This window comes from Piliocolobus tephrosceles, chromosome 2 (genome assembly GCF_002776525.5).
Source record: "Piliocolobus tephrosceles isolate RC106 chromosome 2, ASM277652v3, whole genome shotgun sequence".
In the NCBI taxonomy this organism is placed as follows: domain Eukaryota; kingdom Metazoa; phylum Chordata; class Mammalia; order Primates; family Cercopithecidae; genus Piliocolobus; species Piliocolobus tephrosceles.
In genome coordinates this window covers 67,576,389-67,604,381 of record NC_045435.1, presented here as the reverse complement: position 1 = coordinate 67,604,381, position 27,993 = coordinate 67,576,389, and the positions used below count along the sequence as shown (strand labels likewise).

General features: G+C 39.4%; 1 protein-coding gene across 2 annotated transcripts in view; it reads right to left on the bottom strand.

Annotated features, from left to right (window-relative positions):
- Nucleotides 1-89: 89 nt before the first annotated feature.
- TAFA4 (TAFA chemokine like family member 4) overlaps nucleotides 90-27,993 on the bottom strand; it is a 196,141-nt gene continuing 168,237 nt past the window's right edge. For both annotated transcript variants that reach the window (XM_023199654.1, XM_023199659.1), the window contains exons 4-6: nucleotides 21,136-21,291; nucleotides 7,355-7,479; nucleotides 90-1,441 (exon numbers count right to left, since the gene is read on the bottom strand). In XM_023199654.1, coding sequence (XP_023055422.1) covers nucleotides 1,430-1,441; nucleotides 7,355-7,479; nucleotides 21,136-21,291 — 293 coding nt within the window. In that variant the 3' untranslated portion in view covers nucleotides 90-1,429. The remainder of the gene's footprint in view (nucleotides 1,442-7,354; nucleotides 7,480-21,135; nucleotides 21,292-27,993) is intronic.

Here is a 27,993-nt window from a genome sequence, read left to right as displayed (position 1 = left end):
AAAAGGAGTTTTTCATGTTTAAAATCTGCAAGCCTAGGTAGGATGTTAACACAAAGTCTTAAGGCATATAATAATCACAAAAACATGTATGCTATCAGCAGGATGAACTTTTTTACTTATTCATACGATCATAACAAATGTAGTAAGCATCTAGTCAAATTCAAAAATTTAGCCAACAAATCTTTCCATTCCTTCTGCAAGAATAAAATCAAATAACCATTATGCTATAAACAACATTAAAGTATTGATGTATTTTCCCCCCGTAAATGTGAAAGGACAGGGATAATTAACTTGGTGCACAAACTATGTTTTTGATATTTCTTAATATATAAAATTCATCCCATATTTTTACAGTAATATGTACCTTATACATTTAAAATCTGGGTCAGTCAGTCTTCATCTGTTTCATACGTTTTCACGTGACAGCGTCTGAGAATATGTGGAGACATGTCTGCTGCAAAATCATTAAGCCAATCGGGACTCAGATTTTAAAGAAATAAGAAATAACACAGAAGTAGGGAAACAGCCAAGTTAAGAAGAACTCATTTACAGTCTAAAATTCAGCACTGAAAGACTTCTGTCTAGGAGTTAAAATATTTTCATATAATTGGCATAAACTTGATCTAAGAAATAACCCTTGATCTAAATTGAGATTTGTTTATATTTTAAATGATTTACCTACATGACTACACAAAAGCCATAAAAATTCCAACAAGTTTTATAAATATGTTCTGATAGAGCTTTGGTTATAAAATATTGGAATTGATATGCTTCCTTAGCACTCAGTAAAATGGTCCATTGAAGTTAAAACGCTCTCATTTTATCTCTGCTAACCGGACAATGGAAAGTAAAAATACAATGACACACAATAATCCAACTACATCCTTCTATTCTTCAGGGATTATAAAATAAATGTTCTTTACCAGTTAACCAGTTGATCTCTAGCAGTAATTTTCTTCACCAGTTAATCTACATCTGCAAATATGTTTTGCCAAAATCTTTTTAGACCCCTTTAAAAACAAGGGCAAAAGGAAAAGTTCAAAAGAGGAACAGAATGAGGACCCTTTGAAACATACATCTAAGTTCTTTTGTAAAGGCAGAAAGAAAGTGAAGAATGAACATGCCCTTAGTGGTGATCCATTTTGAAGACTCTGATTTGCTCTTCTCGGATGTTGGAGGTATGCTCCTTGGGACTCCAGATAGGATGTCAAATGTGTGGTGGCTTGTGGTTATAATTCGATGAAATAAAATCACGAAGCAGAGAGGGCTGGGCCAGTTAAGTGAATGCCACCTCTCACAGCTCTCATATACAAATATGAAGTTGCTGAAATCCTAGACAATTTTCTGCAAAGGGGCCAGGATGGAAATCCAATCAAAAGTGCTCTGCATCCTGCTGCCCCTCCAGGATTGAAGCACACCTCTCTCTTTGCTACCGTGTTACCTAAAACAAATCAAATAAGGGAGCATTCAACAATCCATACCCACCAAAATAACCATTCCTGCCCCCTAGACCAATAAGGTCCTGACTGTGAATAGTTTATCAGCTTGTGCATTTACCTATAACTGACCTCACCAAATCAACTGTTCAAATTCTGCTTTGCAGCCTAAAAGCAAGAAATATAAAGAATACATGCACAAAGACTTCCATAAGAGGGTATTATGCAGTCTGGCTTTGTATTTGTGAGGTTATAAAAATCCCATCTGATTAGGTACACTCATCGCCCATCAATTCATGCATGCTGAGCATGCTTTGTTAATGGCACTAAAAATTTTTCAAATGGTTGATTAAAATCAGTGCATGTCAAGATAAAAATGTTGCCTTTTTTTTTTATGCAGTTAACTTTCACTTTTGAAAATAGGTTATTTTATAAAACTGCTGTATTATCCATTAAAAAGGTAGTGGTTGTATTTTTCATTTTTAAACATCCAGGCTCATTGCTTATGATCTAAGAAAATAGAACAGCAGTTTCTATAGTTGATTGGTCATATAAGAAATTTTATGTGTTAGCCAATATACCAGTTCAGGTGGGAAAAAAAAGCATAAGACTTTAACATGCCTACACCACAAAAATATTTTTTCAAAGCAAATCATTTGATAGTACAGTCACCATACCTGGGCTTTAGACCCAATCAGCTATGTATGCAAACCTCAGCCTTGCTATTAACTGACATATGGCCTTTATGTATTCAACAATATTACTCCCGTTTTGTTTGTACTGGGTGACTACAGCAAACTAAACAAAACCCTGCCCTCATGGAGCTTACCTTCTAGCACAGGGGCTGGAAAACTTTTACTGGAAAGGACTACATACAGTAAATATTTTCAGCTTTGACGGCCATACAGTCACTATAGCAACTACTTAACTCTGCCTTTATTTCATTCACAAAAGTAGCCATAGACAATAAATAAATGAATGGGCATTGCTTTGTTCCAGACTTTATGTATAGATGGTGAAATCTGAATTTCGTATAATCTTCATGCATTCTGAAATATTCTGCTTTTGATGTTTTCCAACTACTTAAAAATGTAAAACCCAGTCTTAGCTCATGGGCCATACAAAAGCAGGCCAAGGGCTGGATTTGGCCCGTAAGCCACAGTTTGCTGATCTCTATTCCAGAGGAAGAGATTAGACAAACAGGTAAAATTAATAGTATGTGCTATGGAGAAAAGTAAAGTAGTATAGTAGAGGAAAGAAAGGCTGGTGAAGGGAAGGTAGAGGGCTGCTCTTCTGTACAGGATGTCAAGGAAGGTTGAAGGAAGTGAGGGAGGCCTGACTCACTGGGAAGAGAGGAAGAGGTAAATGCAAGGACTTTGGCCTTTTTCTGAGGTTCAAGGAAGAGATGAGAAAGGCATGGCAAGACTGAATTATCAACTTAAAGAGTTGTGACAAATAGGACAGAGATGTAAGAAAAAGAGCAATCAAGGACAATTCCAAGATCTTTGGCTTGAGTGGCTGAATGATGGAGTTGGCCATGTTCTGTGATGGGGTAGATTGTCTCTCTTTGCCTTAGTTTCTTCATCTGTAAAATAAAGATAATAGTACCTGCCCCCTACAGTTGTAGTAAAGAGTGAATAAAATATGTGACTTGAATGACACAGCCCAGTGGTTGACACACGGTTTGTACTCAGGGAATGGTGGCTATTGTGATGTTAGCTCTTTCTGGATCTATCAATGTACATCCAGGATGTAATTGTCAAAGGCAACTTATTCCCCATGCCCAGCTCATTTTGGACAACTTCACTGAAGTTGGATGATCAAATGCTCTTAGATTTATTTTCCTTTAACATTATTATTGTACTGATTACATGTGGAAGATTCACTGCTACTTCTGAATTTTGATGGATACAGGGCTACTAAGATGCCAATATTAGCTCTACTCCCATTCCTCAGGTTACCCTGAGCATTTCAAGTCTGACTATAGAGATCAGGGAAGACAAAACTTCAAGGTAAAGGAGTCATCTGAGCTGGACATTAAAAGACCAGTGGAATTTTAGAAGAGGAAGTGGAAAAAGGAGGCAGCAATGATATGGGGAAGTACATGGCCTGTACAATGATTGGCACTGAAGGCCCATATAAAATGCTTATAATCTGTATTTTGCATCAGTTTCCAAGGGGGATCCATTGATAATCTCTCAACAAGGAGGGAACCTGGGCAGGGAGTTTACCCTTGATGCAGAGAAAGCAAGGTATAAGTCAACTAAGGGTGAGAACAGGTAGAGAGCTCAGTTAGACTAATGGTTCCCTCATACTGCCTGTTCATCACAATCATCCTAAGAAAAACTGTTTTGTAAGCATGGTTTTCTAAGCCCTATCCTACACTTTTACTATACCAGAATATCCTAGAGCTCAAAACTGTGTTTTTTACACGTTCCCATGATAGCATTAAATTATCATTATATTGACAATGACCCGTGGTGATGGCCCAAGAGACAGGTAGATTAGAGAGCCATTTGAGGAAGATACTGAAGACAAAACTGTTGCTTCCATTCTGTAGAAATTTTCCAATATGAAATATTGGAAATATTTAGACAATAGAAACTTTGAAAAACGAAGTAAAAGAATCAAGTGGGAAGTCTGCAAAGAGCTACTGAAAAAAATATACTGTTCTCCAAAGCAGTTTTTCAACCTTCATACTCTTGACATTTGGGGTCAAATAATTGTTGTAGAGGCTATCTGTGCTTTGAAGGATGTTTAGTAGCATCCCTGGCCTCTACCCACAAGATGCCAGTAGCATCCTCACAATGTGTGATGACCAGAAATATCCAAGACATTGCCAAATGTCTACTCAGGGGCAAAACTGCCTCTGGATGAGAACTACTCCTCTAAAGACATAGCTTTTCACCCTTAGTAGAGGATTCAAAAATAAGAACATTAAAAAGTCTAAAATGTCTCAAGATTCAAAGTGATTTGCTTCTACTCACAAACAAGATATGGCAAATGCTTGGCTTCGATGGTAAGAAGACGTCATACCCTTGTTAGAAGGCTTAACAATGGCAACCCCAGAGAGTGAAAAACTCCTTAGCACAGAGAATGCAGCAAAACCCAGATTTCAATTAAGGCAGGTCCATAGAGAGGGTCATATTTTCCCACAAGAAGCAGTAGCTCTAGAGACGCTGAAAACTACGTTGGCAGAGTCAACTCAATGCCAATATTTTATACCTGGAAAAGATGACTAGTTAGGGAATTATCCTCTCTCTTTTCATATCTTCACCTAAAGCTATTAATATTCAAGTTAACTGCCAACTATTTTCATATTTGCATTTAAATGGAAAAGAAAATTCTGACATAGCTGGCTTACTGGAGACCATCTTACTTTGGCCCTTTTGTGTTTTGATGCTGCTGTGCATGAACTGTTTAAAGAAAATTGAAACTATTTTGTTATATAGTTTAGTTAACATATCCTCTAGGGAAACAATTGCTCTGCTTTTCTAGGACCTCTGTCTTACCTGTGGTGTAAGGTCAGTAACAATTTTAAGAAAAAGATACAACTGGAAGCTAGTCACAGACCCACAAATGAATTTACTCTATGTGCATAAGATCCATAAAAGACATAAAATGTTTTATGCAGTTCAAGTCACACTGACTTGGATTAATAAAGGAAACAAGTTTTATGACTTCAAGATTATTCTCAAGTGACATATCACTAAAAAAGCAGCCCAAGTATCATGATGGCTTGGGGAACTGTATTATCTTTCTACAACTTTTCAAAGTGCTAAATGAAATGTCACTACCATTGAGGATTTAGCTAGAGCAAACTTATATTCCCAGCACTGAGCCAAAATGTCCCTAAAGGTTTGCTTCCTGCAAATGCCTTCTCTAACTACCCATAAATAGAGAGCCATTCTACCAAGAGAACTACAGTTGGCTTCTGCTCATGATCTTGTTTTATATTTATATATAAAAATCAATACAAATAGAATCTTCCAAAATGTTATTCCTTAGCCTACAAGAAATATGATGAAAGAAAATTTTTATCACTGATGGATGTAATACCCTAATTCATGTGTTACTCCAAGATTTTTACTTAGGAAGGAATTAGGAAAAAATAGGTGAAACGGCCCAAGGGAAAGATAAGGAAATTATCTTAAGGCAGGGTTTGCTTAGCAAGCATGCTGGGACTATATAGGATGGAAGTTTATTGGGAATGGCTTAGAACGATACGAGTGTTGACCTCCTTGCACCACCAGTAAATGACTCCATGGACTTCTGCTGTCCTGGATATAAAAGCAGATATCAGGTCATTATCCCAGTCATCTCAATATCAGTAACAAGGGTAAGTTAGTTGACAATCGCAATTAATGTTGAAAATGGTCTTCATTTCGACATTCTGGTTTTACCTAGAGAATCAACTGACAACTATTCCATTGATAATCTGGGGTATAATATCAGCTAAAGTTCCCATTTAAAATGTTTTGTACAATCATATTTTCTAATATTTTGTTTTAGACTTACTATCTTATGTTTTAATATATTTTACAAAATCTTAATAGTTCATGTTCACACTTAGAAGAACTGGCCTGCTTTTGACCTCCATGGCTGAAGATGAATTACTAAGCATTTAGAGTTCTCATTCAAAGTATTCATAAAGGAGACGACATAAGAAAGGCAAGAAGCCATTCACTTTATGTACTTCCTAAGGGATCAAAGTTCAATAGCAATGAGAACTAGAGTCACTCCATTCCAGTATGTCTAATGATCTTAGATTGACTTTGGTCATGTCAATTTTCATTCAAGAAATAGTTACCAAGGCATTCAGCTGGCTCTGGGACTGCCAGGGCCCAACATCAAAGCTCTCCCACCAGACAGAAAGTTCTAGGTATTAAGCAAAATATGGAGAGCAATCTATGTAAAATGTAACCATAATAAATGCTCAAAGATACAGGGAGCATGCACTCAATCAGGAAAGAGGTCCCTGAAAAAATGATGATTAACCAGAAAAGAAAGGATGGAAACATATTCTATGAAGAGGGAACAGCCAGTGCAAAAGGACCAGGGTAAGAGGGAGTGACAAAAGGCCAGGATGTTTAGAGCAGCGAGAAGGAAGCAGAGGTGGCTTGGCCATGTTACTCATTAAAGACCAGGCAGAGGCTAGTGGACCAATTACCAGAGGGTACCAGTGGAATATTTTGAGGTGGATTAGCTTAGAGGATGTGGATTTTACAAAATTACTGTAGTCCCTGTGTAGGGACCAGACTGGAAGGCAGCAATCTAGCAGTCTAGATGCATCTCCATATGAGATGGCCGACTGGACAAGAGGAGTAAGCACAGTGTTGAAGAATCATGGAAAAGTTGGGTAGTAAAAATCCTAAGGACAGTGTAACCAACTGATCATGGGAAGATAAGGACGAAGGCAGGTTTCCGGCTGGAGAACTGGGTAGACAATGGTGTTCTTCAGTGACAGTGAGAATTAAAAAGAGGACCATTTGGGGAGAAAAGTGTTGGCTTCTAAGTCTTGAATAAGAATCTCGAACCATTAAATCTCCTTTAAAGCAACAGGTATTTCTACTTGAGTAAATCATCTGGATGTGGATTCTTGCCATGGTGTTTTGATACGCTGGCCTGTCAGCTCTGAAACTTTTACTTTAAATCAGGCTTGTGAAGAAGCTGAAATGAATTTAGGTGCCCTGCCTAAAATAATGAATTCTCCCACCAAATCACTGCTCTATAAAATCTGACACACAGAATGATGCTGGGAAATGCACTTTTCAAAAAGGCCAAAGCCCTAAGGTAGCACTGCCCAAGCAGGTTTATCAACACATAATAATGTTTTCTTGATGGCAGAATAAAATCAAGGGGAGGAAGCCCCACAGTTGATAAATTGTAAATTATAGTTGCATTTTGTCTATACTTGCCTTCGTAGTTTTGACTTTATTGCCACTGCTACAGGACCAACCTGAGTAATCTGGCAGCACTTTACAATCCTCTCCTTCCAAACATGGATTCATGTGACACCACCATTTCTGAATCACAATGGAAGCTGGAAAACAAAGGCCAAATAATATTTGTGACACTGTTTCTTCCTTCAAAGATGGACAAAATAAAGCTCAATACAGAGTGGTACACTGAGTTCAAAGATTGCTATTAAATTTACTGTTAGTAAATTTAAGGAATCCCATCAGGCATATACTCTACAAAATATTTCTTTTTTATTAAAAAATTTAAAAGCAACAGATGTTGGTGACAACATAGAGAAAAGGGAATGCTTATACACTGTTGGTGTGAAGGGAAATTAGTACAACCTCTATGGAAAACAGTATGGAGATTTCTCAAATAACTAAAAATCAAACAACCATTCAATCCAACAATCCCACCCCCGGCTATCTCCCCAAAGGAAAAGAGACTGTTATATCAAAAAGACACCTGCACTCATATGTTTATCGCAGCACTAGTAATAAATAGCAAAGTCATGGAATCAACATGTGTCTATCAGTGGAAGACTGGATAAAGAAAATATGGTATAGATATGCTATCAAATACTACTCAGCCACAGAAGAGAATGAAATCCTGTCTTTTACAGCAACATGGATGGAACCGGAGGTTATTATCTTAAGTGAAATAACCCAGAAACAAAGTCAAAGTCAAAAGTCAGTCATTTTCTCACTTATAAAGAAGAGCTGAATAATGTGTACACAGAGACATAGTCATGGAACAACAGAAATTGGAGACTTGGAAGGGTGGGAAGAACAAGAAGTTACTTAAGGGGTACAAGGTACACTATTTGGGTGATGGCTACACTAAAAGCCCAGACTTCACCACTATGTACCCTTAAGTTTATACAAATAAAAAATAGATCACTCTTGCAGTGGACTGCCCAATTGTAAAATAGAGCTGATGAGATCTCAGGCTTTGTGGTGGGCTTGCCTGGGTTTGAATCTGACTGTGCCATCCTCTAGATTAGACTAGTTCTCGGACTTCTCTGTCAGTTTTTTCATTTGAAAAGTAGATCCTCACGAGCCAGTCACAATAGTCTTAGAAAATGTCAGCTGTTATTATGGTCATCATCTTTGATTGCAGGTTACAATGGTACTGCAACTAGTTCTTATGTTTGATGGTCTCTGTTAATAGCAAAAACTAAAAGCACTAAAAATTCCCATCATACATAGTGTTCATCTCTCCATGCCATTCTAGTGAGTGGCCAGCAACCACTTAAAGTCAATTACAAAAAGCCATAGGAAAGTTGGAGGGCATGGCATTCCTTCACCTTTTCATATGCCTGTTGGTCATTTGTATGTCTTCCTTGGAAAAATATCAATTCAGTACTTTTTCCTAGTTTTTAATTAGGGTATTAATTTTTGGCAATTGAGCAGGTGGGTTTCTTTTATATTTTGGATCTTAACTCCTTATCAGATGTATGACTTGCAAGTATTTTCTCCCATTCTGTAGGTTGCTTTTTCATTTGATGTAGTCCCAATTGTTTGTTTTTGCTGCCTGTACTTTTGGTGTCATAACCAAAATATCATTGCAAAGACCAGTATCAAGGACTTTTTCCCCTATGTTTTCTTCTAGGAGTTTCATAGTTTCATTTCATAGATTACATTTACATCCTTTTCAAGTTAACTTTTCCATATGGTTTAAGTCACAGTTCTAACTTCATTCTTTTGCATGGGAATGTCTAATTTTCTTCCCAGCACCCTTTATTAAAGAGACTATTGTTTCCGCATTGTGTAGTCTTGTCACCCTGTCAAAGACTAGTTGACTGTAACTGCATGGATATCTGAGTTGTCTATTCTGTTCCATGGGTCTATGTGTCTATTTTTATACCAGCGCCATGCTGTTTTGATAACTATAGCTTTGTAATATAATTTGAATCAGGGGCTGTGTGCCTCCAACTCTTTTTCTTTTTCAAAATTGCATTAGCTACTTGGGGTCTTTTGTGGTTCTATATGAATTTTAGGACTGCTTTTCTCTCTTTGTGGAAAATTATGTTGGAATTTTGTTAGGGATTGTATCTGTAGATTGCTTTGGAGACTATAGACATTTTAACAATATTTCTCCAATTCATGAACACAGGATATTGTTCCATTTCTTTCATAAATGTCTTACAGTTTTTAGTGTACAGATTTTTTTACCTCCTTGGTTAAATTGATTCTTCAGTATTTTATTCTTTTTGATGCTATTATAAAAATAGGATCATTTCCTTAATTTCTTGGATAGTTCATTGTTAGCAAAATGCAACTGAGTTTTGGATGTTGATTTTGTATTCTGCAGCTTTACTGAATTTATTAGTACCTGGTATTTAAAGAAGAACTAGGCTGTGCGTAGTGGCTCGTGCCTGTAATCCCAGCACTTTGGGAGGCTGAGGCAGGTAGATCATGAGGTCAGGAGATCGAGACCATCCTGGCTAACAAGGTGAAACCCCCATCTCTACTAAAAATACAAAAAAACAAAACAAAACATTAGCCAGGCGTGGTGGCAGGTGCCTGTAGTCCCAGCTACTTGGGAGGCTGAGGCAGGAGAATGGTGTGAACCTGGGAGGTGGAGTTTGCAGCGAGCCAAGAACACATCACTGCACTCCAGCCTGGGCAACAGAGTGAGACTATCTTAAAAAAAAAAGAAAAAGAACTAATGCTCCACTTTCTCTTCCAAAGAATCGAAGAAGAGAGAACACTTCTAAACTCATTTAACAAGGCCCAGCATTACCTTCACACCAAAGCCAGATTAGGACACTAGAAGAAAAGAAAATTCTAGGCCAATATCCTTGATCCTCAACAAAACACTAGCAAACTGAATTGAACAGCACATTAAGAGGATCCTCCACTATGATCAAGTGGGGTTTATCCTTGGGCTGCATGAATGATTAAATGTAAGTAAATCAATAAATGTGACACACCACATTAACAGAATGAAGGATAAACATCATATGGTCATCTCCTGCAGAAAAACCATTTGACAAAATTCAACATCCCTTTATGATAAAACTCTTAACAAAGATAATTTTGTACTGAAGGAATGTACTTCAACATAATAAAGCCCATATATGACAAGACGTGGATATCTACACTCGCCATTTTTATTCAATAGAATACCAAAAGTCTTAGAGCAAGCAGGCAAGAAAAAAAAATATAAAAGGCACTTAAAATTAGGAAGAAGTTAAATTGTCTCTGCAGACAACATGGTCGTACATATAGGAAGCCCTGAAGACTTTCCTGATAGGTTGGACTCAAACTAGGCTGCCTGTGAAGTCAGAAACTCAAGTTCAAACAAAGTTTTACAGATCCTAATAGCTACTTTTTACTGAGGGCCAGGCACCCTGCTAATTTCCTTCCTGTATTTTCTAATTTAAACCTCACTACAAACCTGAGGTTAAAAATGATTTTTCAGGGCAGGGAGGTGAGGGATAAAAGATTACACATTAGGTACAGTGTATACTGCTCAGGTGAGGGGTGCACTAATATCTCAAATTACCACTAAAGAACTTACCTATGTAATAGAAGACCACTTGTTCCCCCAAAAACTGTTGAAATAAAAAATGTTTTAAAAAACATTTTCCTGTACTTCATAGAAATGGAAAAATTGAGGTCCAGGGGCATTAAGTGACTACAGCAAGGTCACACAGTCTGAAAACAGTCAAACAAGCACTTGAAGAGAGGCAGTCTAATGCTAGAGCCCAAGAGATAACACTTATGTTCATACCTCCCTCCCTTACGCATCTACTTAGAAACAAATCCCTGTATGGAAGGAGGCAAGCCAGTGCATTCAAACAGTTTCCCAGTCAGACAAACACTATGTGGCATGATGTGAGCACAGGATTATTTCATTATTCATTGAACAGGCCAGACATTGTAGAATCTTCTCCACAAGTGGCCACATTGTCCCTGATTCTGGCCAAATACACTGAGCTACTATCTAGTGATATCCATCAAAACAAATAGTACCTAAGTCAGGTGGATTTGTGATCTCGGGTAACCACTTGCGATTTAAATCAGGCATTGCCAACACCAAGAAAGGAATCTAGCCAAATTGGTTATTTATTGTGCCAGAGACCGCCATGAAACTGGGATGGATGTACATAGCAGGTAAAGCCTAATAAAGTTATATTCTTGGCCAGGCATGATGCTTCACACCTGTAATCCTAGCACTTTGGAAGGCCTAGGCAGGCAGATCACTTGAGGTCAAGAGTTTGAGACCAGCCTGGCCAAAGTGGTGAAACCCCGCCTCTACTAAAAACGCAAAAATTCACTGGGCATGGTGGCGTACACCTGTAGTTCCAGTTACTCAGGAGGCTGAGGCTGAAGAATCACTTGAGCCTGGGAGGCAGAGGTTGCAGTGAGTCGAGATTGCGCCACTGTACTCCAGCCTGGGTGACACAGCAAGACTCTGTCTCAAAAAAAAAAAAAAAAAGTTATATTTTTTGCAGCCTCAGTTTCCCCTTGCAACTTCATGGAGCTGTGTCACTTTCAAAGCACTTTTACTTCCGGTTCCTCTTTTGATTGTCCCAACAACCTTCAGAAGCCAGAAGGGGGAGCCAGATAGTGCCACAAATAAAAACCAGGGCTTCCCTCAGAGTTAGGAAAGGGGTGGAGGGTGGTACTAGAATTTCTTCTTCCTTATCCAGTAGTCTTTCTACTGTATCACAATTTACAATAATATTTTAGATTAGGAAGTACTACACAGAGTTTTACTATACTCATAGTGTTGACCATTCATTCTTGTCTGAATACCATGGATTGGTTCCAAGTGGATATAAAAATAAATAAGAGATGGTCCCCAGCCCTCAATTTAAAATACCATCTGCAGGACTAGAAAAGTTACATAAATGTTGACAGAGCTTAGTTGTATTTACATAGAATTAGAGCTGAATTTAAAATACTTTGTCTTCAAAACTCTTCCTTAGACTAACTTTCTTCCACTCAGGAGTGAGAACCCATGTACTCTGGAAAGGTATCAGAGCTTCATGAAAGATGCAAAAGCAGTCTTGACAGGTGGCCAGAGGTCCACAACTGAAGACAGGAGCAACAGCGATAGTTCCACCTGGAAGCCAGCAGACGCATGTGGCTGAAGTGAGAGATCGTCAGGGAAGCCCTGGATGCTCAGATTAGGAGGGTGTCTGGGAAGGAACTATTAGGGGCTCTCGAGGAAAATTCAAGATTAGACTTGGGTCTCTCAGCAGCAGAGAGCCAGGGAAGGAGTCTGAGCCAAGTAGTGCAATAAGGTAGAGAAAACTGGGTGCCAGAAGAGTTTGAGAAGAATGAACTCTAAAACAGAAGAGCAACTGAGGTGGGAGTGAAGTGAGAAATTGCGGAATAAATTCCCTGCAGAGAAAGAGAATGAATCAGATAATCTCAACCTTTCAGCAGAGAAATGCCAGCCAGCACTTACTTACTGAACCCATGGGGACACAAGGTACTTCCAATGCCAAAACCTAGAAAAGGAGCTGGAGGGAGGAATAAAAATGACAGATCCGGATGTATATCACAGAAAAATATGCCACTTCTTAACTACAGAAAAAAAAAATCAGCATTTACCTAGTGTTTAGGGATTTAAATAAAAAAAATTTAAAAAGGAAGCACGAAAGACCAAGACAAAACTCTTATGAGATTATCTACCAGGTTTTTCGTTTAATTGGAAAATATGGAGTGATGCTTTCTTCTAAAAACAGATTTGCCTCAGACTCCTTAAAATAGCAAGCTGCCCTGAAATGTAAAGGAGTCCTATTTGCAAATATACATTTTCCTGTCTCACAGAATAATACATTGTGAGGTGCCCCTATTCGTCAATGTGTTACCCATGATGGAGTTTCTTTGTGAAAGGCTTTATGGCAAGTGCTGTCTCAGAAATGACAGACGTAAAAGGAAACACCACAATAATCAAAATACACATTGCAAATTCCGTTATGAGTTAAGGATTGACTAAGAAACTGACAGCAAAGGTAAGAACCCACTGAGAGCTTGACCTGACAGAGAATAAGGTGATTAAACAGCCAGGAAATGTAAGCTTCGAGTGCACCTTCAGCCTCACTAGCAGGGACAAAGGACTCAGAAGTAGGATTTTATTAAAGTTACTGGTGAGAACATCTGCCCACTTTACTGAGCCTTGTATCCACAGGAAAATAAGTTTGTAGGAGGCATAGATATTTTTTTCCTCTTAAAAAATATCATAATACACTTTAAATGAGAAAGTGTCTTGTCACTTCTATTTTTAAAGTAAAATTCTTTTAAAAGCCCCATGCTTCCTGACTTACGAAAACACATAATACCCCTATCTTCAAGCTGCCAACCTGTAATGAATTTCCAGTTTTATGCAGAAAGAAAAAATAAAAAATAAAAAGACAGTGAAGCCCTCCTTGGTTTTGTGGTAGCGACTGGTATATTCTACAATGCTGCTGTCGAGGTGAACATTTCATGTGATAATTAGCTGTTTTGCTTCTGGTACATTTTCCTTACTCTCTATTGTATAAAATAAGTTTTATTTTGTATCTCTTGTCCCAAAGAAACATCACTTGGTTAAACAGAACACAATTATATATTTATACAGTTACTTAGATAAGCCAGACTTGAAATTATAACCAAGAACATAACTCACTTTTCATGAGTTGGACTCTTACTTGTTGATTTAGTTTAGCTGTATTTACATGGTGTGATGGTTAATATTATTAAGTGTAAACTTGAGTGGATTAAAGGATGCAAAGTATTGTTCCTGGGTATGCCTGTGAGGGTGTTGCCAAAGGAGATTAACATTTAAGTTAATAGACTAGAAAAGGCAGACCCACTCTTAATCTGGGTGGGCACCATCTAATCAGCTGTCAGCACAGCTAGGATAAAAGCAAGAAGAGGAACGTGGAAGGGCTAGACTGGCTAAGTCTTCTGGCCTCCATCTTTCTCCTGTGCTGAATGCTTCCTGCCCTCAAACATTAGACTCTAAGCTCTTCAGCTCTTGGACTTACACCAGTGGTTTCCCAGGGGCTCCCAGCCTATGGCTGAAGGCTGCACTGTTGGCTTCCCTATTTTTGAGGTTTTGGCTTCCTTGCTCCTCAGCTTGCAGACAGCCAATTGTGGGAATTCACCTTGTTACTGTGTGAGTTAATACTCCTAATCAACTCCCCTTCATATATACATCTATCCTATTAGTCCTGTACCTCGAGAGAACCCTAATACATGTGGTGAAGGATATTCTAAAGAAAAGTGTATGTTTCTACTGCAACTACGAACAGAAAAATTAAGAAAACATCTTCCTAGAATATATGCCTTATAGAATATGCTCCAAGATTTTAACACTTTGTCTTCAGTTATTTCAATCATATTACTATTTTAAGACTCTGTGTTATTTAAAAATTAAGCCATTAACTTTTATATGTCGTGTTAAGAAAAGAAGCCACACCAACTTGACCCAGCTAACAGGCATAAGAGCAGTAGTTAGAGTACCATTTTTTTCAAGGAATCTTACTTGTTCACACATTCTGCAAACAACACAATATTGTTAGTTCCATAAAGTACACAGAGTACTGAGTCAGTGCATGAGTACACATACACTGATCTTTTGTGATCTAGGTTTGTCCTCTCTACTAAATGCAGACCCACACGAGCATATCCACATATATTGGGGACCTCTAAGTCAAGGTTTCTCAACCTCAACAGTATTGACATTTGAACCTGGTTATTTATCGTGGCGGTCAATCCTGTGCATTGTAAGATGTAAGGCAGAACTTCCGGCCTCTACATGCTAGACACCAGTAGCACCCTCTCCCAGCTGTCTTGAGACAATGTCAAATATCCCCAAGAGGGCAAAATCACCCCTGGTTGAGAAACATGGATTTATAGTTTAAAGGCATACTAACTCAAAATGAGAGGTTGTGCTAGTTCATCCTCTCGCAGGATTGTGCTAGATCCTCTAGCAGGTTGTGCTAGACCTGCTCAAAGCTCAGACTTAAGAAAATAATTCTAATCCATCATAAACACCACGCCACCTCTATTTTATGTCTTCCTCCCTGTCCCTACTATGGGCGATTCCATGAATCTAAAGTTTTTGCACACCCACTTGTGAGTTTTTCTCTCTCTCTCTCAAACACACACACTGATACGGTTTGGCTGTGCCCCCCACCCAAATCTCATCTTGAATTGTAGCTCATACAAGCCCCATGTTTCATGGGAGGACCTGGTGCAAGGTATTTGAATCATGGGGGTGGGTTTTTTTTCTTCCCCGTGCTGTTCTTGTAATAGTGAATAAATCTCAGAAGATCTGATGGTTTTATAAAGGGCGGTTCCCCTGCACACACTGTCCTGCCTGCTGCCATGTAAGACATGCCATTGTTCCTCCTTCACCTTACACCATGATTGTGAGGCCTCCCCAGCCACGTGGACCTGTGAGTCCATTAAACCTCTTTTGCTTTATAAATTACTCATTCTCGGGTATGTCTTTATTAGCAGTGTGAGAACAGAATAGTACACACACATGCATGCACACACACACAAATCCTGACTGACTGTGAGCTCACCATGAAACCTATGCTGACAAGGTGACCTGTCAAATTTAGGTATCACATTTTTTCTTATCAGGAATCTTACAGTACTTTATAGAAACTTTGTTCATAACACTTCATACTCTTTCTTATTGGCACACTCTCTTAAAATGCAAATTCCCAGAAGGCAGGAATTAAATCCTAAAATTTGACTTATTCTAAGGCCTCTCATATCAAGGGTTCCGTTTACCTTTCCAGTTTTGTTTTCTACTGTTTCCAAGCCAGACCAAGCTACTTCTAGTTCCCGAGTTAGCCCAACTCACTCTCATATGCTTTGTGCTGCCTCGTTGCCTAACTCCCTCCACCATCAAATCCTTCTACCTACTAAATTCAGGCCCATTGCTTCTCAAGGGGCAGCATCCCTGACCACCTCTCTGTTCTCCTTTTGAGTCCTTCATTAAGAAAAGTTTGTTTCTCTGAACTAGTAAACTCAGAGTTCCTTGAAATCAGAACCTGAGTCTCTTTCTCATACTTCCATCTGGCATGTAGGACAGGTCAGACACAAAGGTGCCAAATTAAAACGATGAATGAACCAACATATACAACATACATATCCTCCCAACTCCCAAAGTGTTTTGGTAAAATCCTCTCTCTCTGTCATTCACATGTCTGCACTGAGAAAAATATCTTTTAAGTGGAAGGAGAACATGCCCAATAAAAAAATCCCAATGAAAACACATTGTAAAGACAGACCCTATGTCTCATCACACAGCCCATAAAGCCATGAAAGTTGTCTGCAGTCCAAACAGTAACTCTGCTTCTTAACTAAATGAATTCTGACGTCTTGAAAAAGTGGGCTGGGTGCAGTGGCTCACGCCTGTAATCCCAGCACTTTGGGAGGCTGAGGCAGGCAGATCATGAGGTCAGGAGATCGAGACCATCCTGGCTAGCACGGTGAAACCCTGTTTCTACTAAAAATACAAAAAATTAGCCAGGCATGGTGGCACACACCCGTAGTCCCAGCTGCTTGGGAGACTGAGACAGGAGAATTGCTTGAACCCAGGAGGCAGAGTTTGCAGTAAGCAAAGATCATGCCACTGCACTCCAGCCTGGGTGACAAAGCGAGACTCTGTCTCAAAAAAAAAAAAAAAAAAAAGTGATGGAGCATCAAAAAAATTTTTAAATAGCTTTGAAAAGTAACTACTTTCTATTTCTGAGCTTTTGTTTTATTAATCTTTTAAACCCAATGTTTAGAAACCATTCGTTTTGACAAAATAAACTTCCTTGTACTACACATTTGTCTCATTTTATCATAAAACCATTCAGCATTATCTCCATAGAGCAGTATTTTGATAAATGTGTGGAAGATAGTTTCCACCGTAAAACAGACCTGTATATGCCAGCCGAAGATTCAAAAAGAAGAATGCTTACCAGCTGAATAGCTGTCTGTTTTAGGACCCAAGTAACCATAGCCTTCCAATCAAATAATTCCCTGTCCCATCTCCCAAATCCCCAATGTATATTAAAGACCCACTTCAATAACTCAGGGGAGGTTTCATAAGTTAATTATAACAAAAAAGTTTGGTAGAAGGGGAACAGCTAATTATTTTCCCTGTTTATATAATATAATCTATGGTTTTACAGAAAAGCAATGAAAACACTAGATAAGTATCTGTGGTGTGGATTAACAGAAATGCAAAAGGATATTCCAATTCCTATGTCAGCATTAATTAGTGCCCCATGCCAACATCTTCTTGCCTTTGTTTTAATTTAAATGTAAATTCAGGCGAATTTTATATTTTAGATCCTTTCTATTCTTATTGACAAATAAGATAAGAGGAACATATCAGCAGAGGATAGGTCTTCTCCACATGCCAATTAAGGGCATGATACTGCATAATTATTATGGGATAAAGATTAAGCAGGCAAAGCTAAAAAGCCCTAATGGAAACATACTCAGATAAGGAAGAGATCAAAGAGAGATGAAATCAGACATACATCCCAACCAAAGCTTAAACTGCCTGCACTTCTCAGTGACTTTGATCCAATAAACATTTATTGAACACCGACTGTTTGCCAGACAATGTTAGGTATAGGAGACACAAGTTGAAAGACCTAGTCTCACCTTTCAGGGTGTTGGTACTTTCTGACCACAAACATTACACACAAGTTACATGTTTACATCAAGCATAACCTGCACTGTCCACTGTGAAGCTTTGAGCCACAAGTCCCTATTAAATCTAAATTTACACTAGCCACATTTCAAATGCTCCATAGCCATGGGTGGCTAATGGCTACTAGCCACACCGGACATATACATCATCACATATAGATATAGATACCTATCTACACAGGTTATCTCCATAAATATATAGAGAGAGAACATGTGCATCATCACAGAAAGTTCCAGTAGAGAGCATATACAACATATGCTGCATAGACTCTGCTCAGATGTTCCATGATTGGTCCATATCACACTTCCTATAACACTAGGGAAACCATTTAGTTAACCTGCGAGTCTGTTTTGCCATAAACACAACCAAAATGTCCATCAATAAAGGAATAGTGACCGGGTGTAATGGCTCACAACTGTAATCCCAACCCTTTGGGAGGCCGAGGTAGGAGGATCGCTTGAGCCCAAGAGGTCAAAGCAGCACTGAGTTATGATCATGCCACTGCACTCCAACCTAGACGACAGAGCAAGACCCTATTAATTTTTGAAAAGGAAGAATGGCTAAATAATTATGGCCTATCCATACATGGAATGCTATGGAGCAATTGAAAACACCCGGTTAGATCAATATGTACCAGCACACAAAGATTTCTGCAACCTAATACTGATAGGAATAAAGCAGGATAAGCGAAATATCCAATGTGATAGCATTTGTGTAAAACACACACTCATATTGAAATCTACCACTGTTTCCTACAAACCTAGCTCCAAATACACAAATATACAGAAATACATTAACCAAACACATAAATGTAGTTACTTCTAGGGTGGTGGCCAAAGGGGATTTGCCCATACATAAAATTTAAAACAAGATAGTCTGGGGTAAGGTATTCATATTTTCTTTACTAAGATAAAGATACTAATAGTCATCACTGCCCTATCAGTACTTTTTAAGCGCTTTGATTATTGTAAAACATTGTTCTGGGTTAGACAGAATATAAAAAGAGTTTGTTAGAAGACAATTTAAGGCCTACAGAGGCAAGCAAACACATTGCCTGTAGAGAACAATCTGTGATTAGCAAAGTCCATTCTCCACTGTACTAAAACTTCTTCATGGGCCAGCCAATGGGGAAAGATGGAAGTAAGAGACCATGTCCCTGTCCACAAACTGTTTACATACTAACTGGAAGGCATACGTTTTTACAATAACATGGGCTGAATGTCATGAACTGGAAATCCAAGCTGATACAAGAACTTACATGAGATTTGAAAGGAGAATAAGAAGAATTAAGCAGACCAGGTGTGTTTTATGGGGAGAAGGGTAATGATTCAGGCAAGAGATGCAAATTAGTAATGTGCAGAAATGAAAAGAAATGGGAAGAACTCTGGATTACCTAGGGTAGAGTACTTGAAAGAGAACTGAGACACAGATCTTGCAGGGCTCTGCAAGCCATGGTAAAGAACTTGGAGTTTATCTTAAAGACAATGGGAAGACACTAAAGTGTGGTCTTCAGGGTGGGAATGACATAATCCATTCTGTTTGTGTAGATCATTCTGGCTACAGGACTGAAAGTGGAAGCAGAGATGTGGCACACTCAGCAAGATCTAAGGGTGACCCCTAGACTGTAGAGATAGCAGTGGGGATGGAGAAAAGTGGGCTGATTTGAGAGACAGCCAGGTGAAAGAATGGTTGTGATTTGGATTCAATTAATAGAGATGATAAATACATTAGACTTCCCCAGCAGGAGGTGTAGAAACTCCGTGTATTTCTTAAAACAAATTTAAAAATGCCATTTTTTTAATGTTAAAGATCTTCATCTTTTTTTATAGGTTCACAATCGTTTATCAATAATCCCCAAATCCAAAAAGCTCTGGAAATTGAAAGGTTTTCTGTAAGATGACAGCAAACCAGACTTGAATTAACAAGTTCTTTATCCAACCTTATCCCATCCTGCATGAATATCTGCACATTTCACTACAGATATAGTAATATTTCTACGATTATGGGGGGCAAGTGGAGAGTACATTAGGTCTGTAAGGTAATAGATGGTATATGTGCTATGTTACCCACAAGAAATATGAGCAAATTCTGAATTCAGCAACACATTTGGCCCCCAAAGTTTCTGATAAAGAACTGTAGGTGAAAATTTTCCACTTTCACTTTCCTGCTTTTAAAGGTGGCTGAGATGGTGCTGATACATATATACCACTGTAACCACACAGCCCATATAGTTGTGTATGTCTATATGTGTGTTTGGTAGGGGGAATGGGACGCAGGTAAATCAGCTGTTCTTGTTCACTGTGCAATATGATCTGGAGTTAAGAATGTGTGTGTGTTTTAACTGCTGACCTTCAGACATGCATCAAATGAGACTGGAAATGTTCATTTTCAGGGAGGTTTGTGACACTGCAGAGCAACTGATACAGACTAACCCCGTGTATCTGTTCCCCTGGGGACTGACACTTGTTTCTAACACGGCGTCTGCTGGAAGAAGCCGGGAGTATCAAAAGAAATCAATCCCAGGCTTCCATCTACAACCATCAGCACAGCACTGTGCTAGGGGATTTGGAGATTACAAATGAATGATACATGATTCCAAACTATTCCCAGGGAAGCTGTTCCAAAGAGAATGTCCTATAAATGTCTGTTAAAATGATAAACTAGAAATAAAAGAGAGGATACTAATCTATGACACCAAGCATGAAGTGAGAAAGTCATGCTGCTAATTTTGAGTACAGAGTATAAGAGGAGGGAGAACAGGGCATCTGTGGAAACAATTGCTTTGGTGAGTGAGATTTGGAGACAGGTGGGCAAAAGGAATTGACACACTTCTTCCCAATTGCCGTATAATACAACTCCCCATTGGTACCCCTTGAGGGACATTATTGAAGACTTACCTTACCATCAAGACATTTTTGGAGTTATATTTATGTTCACTTTGGATTGACACTGATCTCAAAGCAACCCTAGGTTTCTTTGGGTTGCAAAGGCAGCAAAGTAGGGAAATTCCTGGGGGGTTTTGACCTTTTTGAAATATCAGAGATACTGACCAGAGAGGTCTTACCTTCAACGCAAGAAGGTTGAGCCCGAGTTGTGCCGGCCACCTGTCCCGGGAAGCAAGAGCACTTGACCGTTTGTGACCGCTCTTCTATGCGGTTCTTATTGCAGCACCTGTGCACAGCGACCACCTCACAGGTACCCTGCTTGATTGGGTGGTGACCTAGTAGGTAGGGGGGAGAAACACAAACCCAGTGCTGTTAGAAGGAAATGACACCACCAAAACCAGAACGATGCTATGATGACATTTTCCAACTTCCTGTGCTATGCTTATGAGTATTTATAACATTTTATTTTGATAACATGTCATTTCAAATTTATATAAAGGTGGTGAGAAGAATGCAAAAAGCTTCTGTGAACCTGTGGTAGGCAGAAATGAGGCCTCCAGGATCATCAACCCCTGGGGTCACACTCATGGTTATGTCACATTAATTACATGACAAAGGAGATTTTGCAGATGTGACTGAGATTAATTGATTTTTTGTCTTTTTGAGAGGGAGTCTCAGTCTGTCCCTGAGATTGGAGTGCAGTGGCATGATCTTGGCTCATTGCAACCTCCACCTCCTGGGTTCAAGCGATTTTCCTGCCTCAGCCTCCCGAGTAGCTGGGATTACAGGTGTGTGCCACCATGCCCGGCTAATTTTTGTATTTTTAGTAGAGACAGGGTTTCACAATGTTGGCCAGGCTGGTTTCAAACTCCTGACCTCAAGTGATCTGCCTGCCTTGGCCTCCCAAAGTGCTGGGATTACAGGCGTGAGCTACCATGACTGGCCAACTGGTTGATTTTAAGAGAGGGAGCGTAGCCTGGATTATCCAGATAGGGCCATTCAGGGCTCAAATGAGCCCTGAAAAGCACACAGATGAAGAGCTCCAGGTGCCATTGCTGGCTTGAAGATGGAGGGGCCACATGTCAAGGAAATGGAGATCTCAGTCCTACAACCTCAAGAAATGCCAATAACCAGAGTGAGCCTGGATGCTGATTCTTCCCCAGAGCCTCCCCATAAAGGAATGCAGCCTGCTCATACCTTGAATTTAACCAGATGGTGAGATGCTGGGCAGAGATTCCAGCCAGGCAGTGCTAGACTTCTGACCTGCAGAAACATGGTGCTAAATGTGTGGTACTTTGTTATTAGGTGGCAATTGCTGCTGTAACAGACTTCACCCAGGTTCGCCAGCTAATATATGGCCCCATTTGCTTTATCATTCACTCTCTCATGGTTTTCTAAGCCATTTGAGAGTAAATTTCAGACATGATGCCCCTTTACCCCTAACTACTTCACTGTGTATTTTCTAAAATCAAAGATATAAGGTTACATAATGATTAAAGATAGAAAATTTGACATGACACAACGCTACTATGTAATGTACAATCTATATTCAAATTTTGCCAATATCTCAATAATGCCTTTTATAGCTATTTTCCCTCTGCTCAGAATCCAATCAAGGTGCATGCATTGCATTCATTTGTCACATTTCATTAGCCTCCTTTATTCAGAAACTCCTCCTCAGTCTTTCTTTCTTGACCTTGACATTTTTCAAGAGTTACATGCCAATTATTTTGCAGAATATCTCTCAGTTTAGATTTGTGTGATGCTTCCTCTTGATTAGATTCAAGCAATGCATCTTTAGCAGACTGTCCCAGAAGTGATTCTATATTCTTAGTGCATCATATCAGGAAACACCCAACGTCCTTTCATCCCATTATCAGTGCTATTACCTTTAATTAAATGGTTAGGATGGTATCTGTCAGCCTTCTCCATTGTAAAGGTATTATTTTTCCCTTTATGTTAGTAAGCATTTTGAGGGAGATGTATCAGTGAGACTATGAATATATCCCATTCTTTATCAAACTTTCACCTACTAGTTTTAATATCCATTGATGATTTCCACCTGAATCAATTATCAATATGATAGTTGTAAGACTGATTCTATGTTAATGTTCCAATCATCCCAGATCTGGGCAGGAGGAGACCCTTCCAATTGTCCCAGATCTAGGCAGGAGGAGCTGTGTCATATTCTCATATTCTTTGAGAACTTACTAACCTTCTGACCCTCAAGAAGTTCCAGACTTACCTGGTATTTTCCCTGCCCCCATAATTTCTTCAAGAATCCTTGATTACTTTTCATGGGGCATCAGACTTAGAAACCTGAATCTCAATGTGTAGGTTTACTCATCACAATTAGGGAGTGACTCAGGCCCTTTCAGCAAATAGGTCAAGGCAGTATGTGTGCAGGTACAGCATAAGCACACACTGACATCTCCGATTCCAATCTAGCACCACAGTTTCTTGCTACGCTCCCATCACCAACCACCTGAATTCCATCATCCTATGATAAACAAAGTAGTTTCTGTATTACACATGTACTTAAGGGTAATTCACATTGGAATCCATTTATCAGTTAGGAGTCTTTTGTTAGAACAACAGAAACTGATTTGAGCTAATGTAATGCAAAGAGACTTTGCTGGAAGATCAGGAGTTTGTAGAACGAAGAGTGTAGCTAACCATAAGTGGAACTACTCTCATGGCTCGACCTGAGTGAGTAAGTCCACTCAATCTGTCATGCTGCTCCACACGTCAGTTCTAGGAAAGGGTGCATCTGACTGGCCTGACTTAGGTCACATGTCAACTGTGGCAGCCACCCTCTAAGATGCTCCCTTGTCATCCCCACCACCAAGTATTCACAGGTTTGTGTAGTCCCTTCCCACATGGTACCAGGGTTGGTCTGAGCAAAAGCATGCAGCAGATGTGCTGGTTTGTCCAAAATTAGGTGGCTGTCATCTCCAGGCCCTCAGATCACTCACTCTGGGGAAACCCTGGCATGAGCAGCCCTACAGACAGGCCTAGGTGGTAAGAAACGGAAGTGTCCTGACAACAGCCGTGTCAGTAAACTTGCAAACAGACCCCTTGCATGGGCCCCTCCCACATTAAACCAGAGTTACTTGGTCTGTGTGACAACAGTCTACCACAGCAGAAGTGATGGTTTGCCATGTTCACGATTAGGTGATAAGACAATGGCACGCTCACTCACGTATTCATCTGTTCTGGGGAAACCATGTTGTGAGCAGCCCTAGTTAGAGGCCCACATAACCAGGAACTACAGTCTACTGCCATTGGTCACATGGGTAAGTGTGGAAGTGGATCCTACAGCCCAGCCAACAGCATAACTACACCCTCATGGGAAATCCTGAGCCAGAACCACCCAGCTAAGCCACTCCCAGATTCCTGATGCTCAGAAGCTGTGTGTGAGATAATAATGTCTGTTGATTGTTTCAGGTTTTCAAGATTTGGGGTAATTTGTTACATAGCAGTAGATAACTAAGACACCAACTCTGGCTATACCAGGCTGGAGAGACTTACCTTTGCTCTGATAAAAATAACATAAACAAGATTGTAGAGGTTCTGTTCAGAAAATATTAAGGAAAGACAACTTTTTCAAGTAACCTCAAGTGTGCTCATGATTTTCAGATACATCCATTTACATGGAAATTGTTATGTGAATTGTAAGCAATTTCATCTACTCATTAAAAGAGGTCTCCCCGAGGATTCCCACCAGTTAATGCTTTGCTTAGTTTCTGTTGATGCACGTGTTTCAAAATAAAACCAATTTCAAAATATTCCATGATTCAGACTTTTTTATCCATAAAGACAGGCTTTTCCATCAACAACCTCTATATTATTCTGAATGTTTTCTGGACTAACCTTGTCACGCCATCTTCAATGTTGATGGCAGGAAAATTCAATTACTGGTGAGAACAAATGCTAAGGCAGACAGAACCAGTACCCAGAGAATCAAACTACCAGCAAGAGAGAAAGTTTTCAATCTACTACTTAAGAAAGCATGAATATGGAGAAGTGATTAAAATGATAAACCTAATTAAATCTTCATAACAAGAGCATTGATTTCCCATAGGTAGTTGTATACAACTGTAAAATTAAATAAATAGTAATTATAATGTCAGTAAAATACTATGAAACTTTAGCACTGAGTGAGCAGAAAAGTAAGGGCTGGGAAAGGTTGGAGGGGACCTGTCTTTGGTTCCAATTGCAAATCAGCAACTTTCAGTCAAACATTCCCTGGCAGCTAATGACTAGCTATGAGCAGGGGCCAGGAGGAGTCATTCACAGTTATCTCTCAGGAAATGTCCTCCCATTGGTCACTGTCTCAGTCTGCTTGGGCTGTCATAACAAAATACCATAGACTTGGTGGCTTAAACAACAGAAATGTATTTTCTCACAGGTCTGGAGACTGGGAGTCTAAACTTAAGATGTCAGCCTGTACAGTTCTTGGTGAGAGCTCTCTTCCTGGCTTGCAGACAGTCACCTTCTTGCTGTGTCCTCACATGGAGAACAGAACAAGCTCTGGTGTCTCTTCCTCTTTTTATAAGGACAGCAGTCCTATCAGATTAAGGCCATGCCCTTAAATGACCTCATTTACTCTTTATTACCACCTCACAGGCCCTCTCTCCAAATATAATCACATTTGGAGTTAGGACTTCAGCATATGAATGTTGAAAGGATACAGACATTCCGTCCATAACAAACCATCATGCCTTGGTTAGATTACTAAATGACCCTTGAGTCTGTAATGAAAGCAGCTTTAAACACCACTAAGAAAATGAAAAATATATGTGTCAGGAATTTCTTGGAGCAGTCAAGAAACAATCTGGACGTTCAGTAATGCTATGATTTACTTAGAACTCTGTTGCTATATAACCATCCACAAGTACAAATGGATTATTTTCTCTTCAAACTTAGGACTGGGCCACACTGCCCTGAATTATCAGCTTGCCTGAACCAGAATTTTAATTATTTATACAGCACCAACTATTGTACTTCACTGATTTTAAAATACATTTTTTTCACCTTTTAACACATCAGGAGGTGACATAACTAATAGCACCTTATAATTATAATTGGCACTGCTTTTCCTTCTTAGGAATACACACAAAAGTGGTATATCTCGCAACTGATGGCGTCTTAGATTTGATAAAATACAGGTTTTAGGTACTGTTTGAATCTTTTTTTAAACAAATATCATCCTGCGCAATCTTATAAAAATGCTATGGGGTAGGTATTATTTTTTACTCTGATTTTATCTTTAAGAAAATGTACAGAAATTAACTAATTCACCCAGGACCTCATAATTAGAGATTGAGAAGAGGTGAGACTCAAACCCAAAGATGGAGGAAAGGTTCACCTCTTGCTTTATAGCTTGTATTTTACCAGGTAGAGCCAAAAATGGCATCTCTACGTCAGCAAGTCATGGGACATAGCTCAGTTTCCCACTGACAACATCTTTTTCTATTTGATGACAGTGTTTGTGCGGTTCCATACAGTCTTTTTAGGAATTTGTGTATTGGTGACAGTGGACAATTGATGTGGTTTGACTGTGTCCCCACCCAAATCTCATCTTGAATTGAAGCTCCCACGTGTCGTGAGAGGGACCTGATGGGAGGTAACTGACTCATGGGTGTATGTCTTTCCCATGCTGTTCTTGTGATAGTGAAAAAGTCTCGTGAGATCTGATGGTTTGATAAAGGGGAGTTCCCCTGCACACACTCTCTTGCCCGCTGCTTGTAAGACATGACTTTTCTCCTCCTTTGCCTTCTGACGTGATTGTGAGGCCTCCCCAGCCTTGTGGAACTGTGAGTCCATTAAGCCTCTTTTCCTTTATAAATTACCCAGTTTGGGATATGTCTTTATTAGCAGCATGAGAATGAACTAATACAACTATGATCTTTGAATAAGGATATATTTTTGTTTCTTTGTAATTTCCTGGCACAGGAGGTAGGTACTCAGCAACAGGTATTTAAAGTTGCTCAAAGCTTGATGGCAGAAAATAAGGATCCAGTGCGAATGGCACATAGAAATTGTTCCTTATAATTGTTTGAGCAGCTCATGTTACAACATTGTATTAGTTAAGGGTCTCCAGAGAAAAAGGACCAATTGAATGTACACATAGAGAAAAAGAGAAGTATTTTAAGGAATTGTCCCATGGAATTATGGTAGTAGGCAAGTCCTAAGATCTGCAGTCTGCAAGATGGAGACTCAGGAGAGCCATTTGTCTAGTTTCAGTCCAAGTCCAAAGGCCTGAGAACCAGGAGAGCCAATGGTGTCTTTCCCATCTGAAGGTCAGCAGTCTTAAGACCCAGCAAAAGCCGATGTTTCAGTTCAAGTCTGAAGGCAGGAAAAGACTTATCTCCCAGCTCAAAGGCAGTCAGGCAGGAAGAATTCTCTCTTACTCAGGGGTAGAGCAGTCTTTTTATTCTATTCAGGTCCTCAGCAGATTGGATGAGGCCCACCCACATTTGCAAGGGCCATCTGTTTTACTCAATCCACTGATTCAAATGTTAATCTCAGCCAGAAACATCCTCCCAGATACACTAGGAATAATTTTTACCAAGTATCTGGGTACCACATGGCCCAGTCAAGATAACACAGAAAAGTAACCATCACAGATATCTTATAACTACGTATGACATATAGTATTATAGGATGGGAGAAAAATGAAAGCTGAAACAGACAAGAAACTAGCAGCTTTTGTTATAAACTTAATTCTCCAAAAAGGTACGGGGGGATGCCTTGTTCAATAAGCCTGGTACCAGAGAGTGGCCACTTCAAGTAAATTCACTTAAAACAAAGATGAATTTTTCCTCTTAAACAGCAGGGGAACATAATGGTGGGGCGATCCATCTTGAAAACTGAAGCTAAATATTGAGAACATAACATGAGGCCCATGCAATAAGTGAGAAGTTGCAGATGAAACTTCTCATATGGAGTTTACTTTAAAGTTTTGAAGTGTGAATTGGAGGAGGCAAGACTGCATTATCCAGAAATGGGGCTGCTCCTAGGAGGGAAACTGG